A 7,840-nucleotide genomic window follows, 5' to 3' on the forward strand; every position below is an offset into this window, starting at 1 on the left:
TCTTCAGACACTCCAGAAGAGGGAGTCAGATCTTGTTAAGGATGGTTGTGAGCCACCATGTGGTTGCTGGGATTTGAACTCTGGACCTTCAGAAGAGCAGTCAGGTGCTCTTACCCACTGAGCCATTTCTCCAGCCCCTTGAGGGGGGTTTTTGTATATTTGTTTGTTTATATTTTTATGTACAGAAGTTATTTTGTCTGTGTGTATATTTGTGTATTACATCTGTGCCTGGTATCCTTGGATTCCAGAAGAGGGCATTAGGTCCCTAAGTTACAGATGATTGTAAACTGACATGTAGGTACTGGGAGTAAACCTGCGTCCTGTAGAAGAGGAATAAGTGCTCTTAACTGCTGAGCAGTCTCTCTAGCTGCCCATGGTTTTTCTTTTAAAAGAGTCCAGTGGTAGGCATTCCACTTCCATCTCATCACAGACATTGTTCTAGTGCTTTATAAGGGTCTTCTGGGTGACCTGAGGCAATATGATGGCCTCCATTTTACTTATGTGGGCCTGAAGTTCAGAAAGTAAATTTAAAGTCACAGGTCTTCAGGGTGTGATGGTGCAAACCTTTAGTCTAAACACTTGGGAGACAGAGGCAGATGGATCCCTGTGAGTTTGAGGCCAGCATGGCTCAGGTAGTAAGTTTTAGGACAATTAGAGCTACATAATAGAGAGACTTTGGGGGAAAAGAGAGGGGGAAGGGAAGGGAGAGGGAGGAGGAGAAGGAGGGGAGAGAGTCAGTCACAGGTCACAGAGTCGAGTCCATTCAGTGCTTGAAAATGGTATTTAATATATGCAGCCCGTTCCCCTCTCTTCTTTTCTTGCTTCCTGAAATCACCTGTTACTTTTATCATCATTGCTAGGGTTAAAACCCACAGCCTTGTACATGACTTCTGCCATTCAGTTACGCTCCTAGGCTTATAGCCTCTCTCTTCTGAGCCAGAAATACCTGTGTCTGTCAACCCTGTAGTCTTACTTGATAGGAATCATAGCTTAATGAGTTTATATTTCTCTAAAGTACAGTAAAGAGTTAGCCCGGGCCAGAAGTTTTAGTGCCCAGGCGACCATTGACCCTAACCATGGGACCTGGGCCTCAACCAGCTCTTTCATGCTACAGCCTCTAGCAGCACCCTTCTTTGTCCTCAATCACATCTATCCTACAGAATCCTACTATGTTCTCCATGCAAGATGTCCTTGCTGTTCTTTCCCACAGTTCCCAAGTGTTCCACACTAGTAGAATGTTGGCTGGCTACTCTAGACTCAGTAGATGTCTTGTGGCTGCATCCTCCTGTCTGTTCCCAACATAGTATCTCCTGTATTCTATTGAAGTAGTTTCTTTTTTTTTGGTTATTGTTATATTTTAGGGTTTTTGTTTTGTTTTGTTTTGTTTTCTGTTTTTGTTTTTGTTTTTTTTTTTTTTGTGATAGGGTATTCTTTAGCTGGCCTGGAACTTACAGGTTCTATGGTGCTGGAAATAAAGGCATGTGCCACCACACCTAGTTTTCTCAAGTGGTTTCTGATGCTTATTATAGGCTGTGGTTCTTTGTCTTTCCAGTGCCAAGTGGAGCTCAACAGGAAAGTACTTGTGGACCTGGCCATCTATGAACCAAAGACGTTTAAATCTTTGGCTGCTTTGGCTAAGAGGAGGCAGCAGGAAGGATTTGCTGCAGCTTTGGGGGATGGAAAGGAGCCTGAAGGTATCTTTTCCAGAGTGGTACAGTACCACTGAAGACTGCAGTGCTATAGAAACTGTTATAAACAAGATAGGACCAAAAGGATTGTCACCAGTAAGTTTGATTTGTATTTATTTACATTTTAGTAACAGGCCTGAGATGACAGGTTTTTTACTCAGTGACACAGCCCCAAACTGTCCTGTAAAGATTGTACAAATAAAGCTTTTGCAGTGTTGAACTTGTGAGTTATTTCCTGGCATCAAGTAATCCCTCTTTAGGGATATAAAGCTTCTTTAATGCCCATAGACTTGCCATCATTGGCTGCCTGTTACAGGAAAGGCGGAGTGGGAGTAGTAGGGTTCAGCTCTCATGCTGCCTTTCCTTTTAAGGTAGGGGTCCTATATCAACCCTCCACCCAGTTGTCTGGTCTGCCTTAAGTACTGTAAACATTTAACCTCTTTTGGTCTTTTCCTTGTGTGTGGCATGGGCCCAGGGGATCAGCAGTTGAGCCCCTAGCTGCTTTCCTTCTCTTTCCATGCTTCCAGTTGGGTACAAATCAGAGGAATATGTCTCATAATCAGGAACATGATGATCTTGGTCTCAGTTGAAAGGATGTGCCAGCTTCAGAGTGGGTTGGGGTGGTGCTTTTATACTTATATCATGTAGCTAGGTCTTTTCACAAGACTGCTCTGTAAGGTTAAGGAATTAATTCTGAACAATCTTTGTTAGCAGCAGCACCTCAGCAGCTCTATTGATGATGCTGTATGATGTAGACGCTTCCTCCTGTAGAATATAATGTATTCAGGTTAGGTCTATCCCTTGTCCTCTTGGGGTCCTGCTTCACCCAAAGACTGCCATCTCTTAAACACCTAATTTCCATGCCTCCATCAAATTCTATAGTTTGTACTCCTTACCTTCATTCTTGTGTCCACTGCTTGCTTCCCATAACTGGTCTACATTTGATCTCACCCTAGTAACTCTCACCAGAGCCATTTCCTGGAAACAAAACCCAGCAGACCCTGACGATAACCCTTTTCCTTGACTTATTCCACTCTCCTCTCTTCTAGCTAAGACAGCATTCCTGAGATGTGAACAAAAAGATACTCACCCCAGACAGGGGACCGTTGACTGACCAAGTAAGGGTACTACTAAAGTCCAATGGGAACCGTTGACTGACCAAAGGAAGGGTACTACTAAAGTCCAACTGGTAGACCAGTGACTGACCAAAGGAAGGGTACTACTAAAGTCCAATTGGAACTATTGACTGACCAAATAAGGGCACTACTAAAGTCCAACTTGTGTACAGTAAGTTTATCAGGATTATTTAAGGGAGGAGAAATGACTCAAAAGCACACCACAGCATGAAAACTGAAGTGCACTGCACAGCTTACAGGCAGCCCAGTGGGTTCAAGAGTGTCTCTTCGAAGCACCGTGGCTTGTTTGCAAAAGTCCTTACAGTTGATAACATGACATGGTTGGGAAGGGTACCTAATAAGTTGTGTCATTTTCAGAAACATCCTGAAGTGATTGTATTAACCTTTTTTTTTTTTTTTTTTTTTTTTTTTTTATTTATTTATTTTTTATATGTATGTACATTGTAGCTGTCGAACTCACTTTGTAGACCAAGAGTGGTACCTGAAGGGTTCACATTGCATTTGAATATTAAGCAAAATGCTTTAACAGTGGATTTTTTTGTATCTGCTTTTTTTTTTTTTTTTNTTTTTTTTTTGAGACAGGGTTTCTCTGTATAGCCCTGGCTGTCCTGGAGACCAGGCTGGCCTCAAACTCAGAAATCCGCCCGCCTCTGCCTCCCAAGTGCTGGGATTAAAGACATGCACCACCACTGCCCAGCTTTAGTAACCTTTAAACACACACACACACACACAACTATCCAGATCAGGCTACCTTTCCACTCATAGGTCAGCCTGCCTCTGTGTCCTGAGTGTTGGGATTAAAGGCATATGCCACTATACCTAGCTTCTTGTATCTTAAAGAGATTACCTTCAGGATGGAGTGTTTTACTTCCTTTAAGAGCATCCTTTGTCTGGACTAGTTTCTTCTTCATGATTAAATGTTTTATCTTTGGGGAAATTGTTAATTGCCAGCCACATTTATATAAGAAAGGCCCAGATCTACTTTGTTGAGCCCCTTGCTACAGAAGCCATGATGCCTGTCTTTGACTCCAATTGGAACCATGCTGGACTATAGTGACACCATTCCTCATCTTAGGCCATCAGTTGCTTACGAGTCATTCTGAGCTCTGAGCTCTTCCCTCAGACTCAATTCACACTTCTGGCACAATACATAACTTATCAAGTCCTGATTTCCCTCCTATAATTTGTGCTGCTTTTGACAATTTCACTTACCTCAAGAGTGATTCTAAGTTCTTGATCTCCTGCCTCTACTTCTCACGTGCTAGGATTATAGGTATGTACCTGCCATGTCTAGTTTCTGGGATTCAGGGTATTAAACACAAGGCTTCGTGCATTCTACTGAAGCTTACAACTCGGTTATATTCCCAGTCCCTAAAGATCATTTGGATCTGTCCTCTATCATCACTGCAGGCAAGCTTAAGTTTGGCTTCTATTTACCGAGGATTCTTACAAGGCTTTTTTGACTTTTTTTCATCAGCCTAAATGTCACTGAACTAGGTTTGTGTCGTGTATACAATATGCTCAACACTTTGCCAGAGTGTCCCACACATATTACTCATTAGCCAATGGTTATTGAACAGATTGGGGAAGATACACGTCCATTTGGCCCCATCACTGAGCTTTGTTTTGTACTTCACACAATAAAGACAAGATACTGCAAATCACTGTTGAGTTGTAACCAAGCATCCCTTTCCAGTATTGGTTTCTCTTGTCATCTCTAGTGCCAGAGTCTGGGTTGAGTGACTAGAGCCAGCAGTTTTTTCTAATCCTTGGTTCAGTTCCAGTTTAGGGAATGGGCAAACAGACCAACCAGGCAATGATAGTTGTGTCTACTTTAGAGCTGCAGCCTAGGGGTGGAACAGATGGACAGACAGCCGCAGTGTGATCATTACAGTGAGAGGACTGATGAGATCTTTGTGGGGTCTGCTTAGGAGTGGAATCAAATCACCCCACTACAGCTGGACTATGGAATACTGACTTTTGGCAACCTTGTTAGCTGCTCACCATACTTGAATCAGACTTATCCAGGGACCTCCTTAAACTCCTGTGTCCTCCCAATTTTCCCTTTCACCGAACCTCGCTGAAATCTTGTCAAAAAGCTTGAGATAACTAAGCAATGACAGGAACCATCTATTTATGTAGAGGCAGCAGCACTGTTTTGGGTGAAACTAGGCAGGCCAGAAATGGAGTCAGGAATATTAATAAATATTGTCTGAAGGGTCTACTACAAGCCGTTTCACCTTGATCTTCAAGGTCCCTAGCCATTTTTTAGCCTGTATTTGCTGCAGTAGATTGTTAGGGTCCCCTTTAAAAAAGATTGTGTATATGAGTGCGCTGTTTGCATTTGTGCCTGCATGAGAGAAGAGGATATCAGATTTGATCATAGATGGTTGCAAGCCATGATCTTGTAGCTGGAACTTGGGACCTCTGTAAGAGCAGTCAGTTCGCTGAACTGCTGAGCCACCACTCCAGCCTCTTCATCTGCACTTTTTTGTTTAGTATTTTTAAATTTTATTTATTTATTTATTTATTTATACGACAAGGTTTCTCAGCTATGGCTGTCCTGGAACTCAAGCTGTAGAGAGAAGGCAGACCTTGAACCCACACATATCCGCCTGCCTATGCCTCCTAAGCGCTGGGATTAAAGGCACAACCGTCCAGTTTCCATCTACCCTTTTTAATGCTGGCAGATCCACCCCACAGCTGTTCTAGAGCCAGAGGACAGCAAAGGGTTTAGAACTAAAGACTCTGAACTAAGTCGCGGTGTAACGTTGCTCACATGGGACTATGGGGGAAGAAGTCGTTCTGTCCCAACCCCCAAAGAAAGACTCCCTTCTAGAACCTCTGTTTGCGAGGCAGGAGCTCTGTAATCTCTGGGCTTTCCGGACTGACCACTTCCGGTTCGGGCCAGGCCGCGGAGCCAAGTGGGTAACGAGCAGCCCCACCCGTGGGTACTTCCGGCGTCAGTGCCTGACGCGATACTGAAGGACTGGTCATACGGCCAACGGCGTCGAGACAGCGGTGACGTTCAGCCAATGGAAGGGGGTGAGGCGGGGCGGCCATGATCGTCTCGAGCAGCCGCCCTGACGGGAAGGGCCCGAAAAGAGTCGGCGGCACAAAATGGCGGCGGCGGCGGCCGGGGCTTCGGGGTTGATGGCTCCTGCGTTGGCGGCCTGCTCTTCCGGCTCGGGGGGAGCAGCCCCAGGGTCTCAGGGGGTGCTAATCGGTGACAGGCTATACTCGGGCGTGCTCATCACCTTGGAAAACTGCTTGCTGCCCGACGACAAGCTCCGCTTCACGCCATCCATGTCGAGCGGTCTCGACATCGATACAGAGACTGGACTCCGCGTCGTAGGCTGCGAGCTCATCCAGGCCGCCGGCATCCTGCTCCGCCTGCCGCAGGTAAGTGGCCGGCCGCGAGCTTTGTAGGTAGCCGTTCGCCGGCCGGCCGAGTAGCGGGCCTTTGTTGTCGTCTTGGCCCACGTCCCGGAACTAACCGGACCTAGACTCTGACTGAGGTCGGAGCCTGTACGGCTCTGCAGCCTTGAAATAACCCGCCTGAGCCCGTGCTTCAACGTGACCGCTGATCGGCTTGGAGCAGGGCCCGCGCTCGCCACCCCTCCCCCCTCCCCCAGAGCGAAACCCTTTTACCCCCAAGAAAGCCTCGCGAGACACAAATCCTTTGGGGAAACGGAAACTGTCGTGGCTATTTGTCCTGGGGGAAATCACACAAGACATTCTAGCTGAGACAAGCTTGAGTCCTGCATCCAAACGTGATGGAACCTTCTCTGTCCCTAGGTGGCCATGGCTACAGGGCAGGTGTTGTTCCAGCGGTTCTTTTACACTAAGTCCTTCGTGAAACATTCCATGGAGGTAGGCTTCTTTCTGTTTTATCAGAGAAATGAATTGGGATGAAACCTGGCCTGTTCTGTCCAGTACTTAGTAAACTGAATTCTGTCCTGCAAAGTCTACACAGCTCTTTCCCTAGAGGCCTGTCTCTGTATCTTCTGGTTGTTTCTAATAGTTTTAATGCCTTGGAAGGTTCTCAAGTTGGGGGAAAAACACCCATGTCCCAATGTACATTTCAGCATGTGTCCATGGCTTGTGTTCACCTGGCTTCCAAAATAGAAGAGGCTCCAAGACGAATCAGGGATGTTATCAATGTATTCCATCGCCTTCGGCATCTGAGAGAGAAAAAGTGAGTCCTTTCCAGAGCTGTCATAATGTCTGTCATTGTTATACCAACCTGTGAATTTACAGTAGATTGTTCCCAAGTACCCTAGATGCTGTCTTGGGGCAGTTGGTAGGGGAGCACAATAAACAGGAGAGCTGGCTGTCCTAGCCCTGCTGGAACAATTCCTGTATGACCACATCAGCTCATCACCCTATTGTCCTGTTTGTTCCATGGTTCTACTGAGAACCACTGAGCACCAGATCCCTGCTTCTCTCACCCTCATAACTGTGAGTGTCTGAGGTGGCCATTCTTTGTTAAGGGAATTGTTCTAGTGTCACTGTTGACCAGTATTCCTGGCCTTTCCTTGCCAGAAACCATTTGTAACAAATATCCCTAGACAACTGTCTTTTTTGATAGCTGGTTTAGCTGTGTAGCAGTCTAACCCTCTTAGCAATCCCATCTAAATCTTCCTTATATGTGTGAACCACCATGCTTGTCTCCAAACACTGCTTTTTAAAACATCCACGGAGAGCTAAGCAAGGGGGCTCAAGCCTTTAACCCCAGCACTCAGGAGGCAGAGACAGGAGAGTCTCTGGGTTTGAAGTCAGCCTGCTCAACAGAACTAGTTGCAGAATAGCCTGAGCTACACAGGGAACTCCTGTCTAGCCAAACAACAACCATTTAACAAAAACAACCTACTCTTAGAGCAAGCCAGACTTGGAGATGGCGATTTGAGCTTTGTAACCCTGGTGATGAGAGGTGGAGATAAGAGAAGGGTCAGGCCGGGTGTGGTGGCGCACGCCTTTAATCCCAGCGCTCGGGAGGCAGAGGCAGGCGGATTT

At 46.0% G+C, this 7,840-nt stretch overlaps 2 protein-coding genes across 4 annotated transcripts in view; both read left to right on the forward strand.

The window, feature by feature from the left end:
- Nucleotides 1-1,908, forward strand: part of Mrpl20 (mitochondrial ribosomal protein L20) — a 5,089-nt gene extending 3,181 nt beyond the window's left edge. Inside the window, exon 4 of the mRNA XM_021201232.2 lies at nucleotides 1,553-1,908. Coding sequence (XP_021056891.1) covers nucleotides 1,553-1,726 — 174 coding nt within the window. The 3' untranslated portion in view covers nucleotides 1,727-1,908. The remainder of the gene's footprint in view (nucleotides 1-1,552) is intronic.
- Nucleotides 1,909-5,849: 3,941 nt separating this feature from the next.
- Ccnl2 (cyclin L2) overlaps nucleotides 5,850-7,840 on the forward strand; it is a 12,403-nt gene continuing 10,412 nt past the window's right edge. Inside the window, exons 1-3 of one of the 3 annotated variants that reach the window (XM_021199927.2) lie at nucleotides 5,850-6,226; nucleotides 6,623-6,697; nucleotides 6,913-7,022. In XM_021199927.2, coding sequence (XP_021055586.1) covers nucleotides 5,945-6,226; nucleotides 6,623-6,697; nucleotides 6,913-7,022 — 467 coding nt within the window. In that variant the 5' untranslated portion in view covers nucleotides 5,850-5,944. The remainder of the gene's footprint in view (nucleotides 6,227-6,622; nucleotides 6,698-6,912; nucleotides 7,023-7,840) is intronic. The other 2 variants (XM_021199925.2, XM_021199924.2) reach the window with 2 other exon arrangements.

This window comes from Mus pahari, chromosome 6 (assembly GCF_900095145.1).
Source record: "Mus pahari chromosome 6, PAHARI_EIJ_v1.1, whole genome shotgun sequence".
In the NCBI taxonomy this organism is placed as follows: Eukaryota; Metazoa; Chordata; class Mammalia; order Rodentia; family Muridae; genus Mus; species Mus pahari.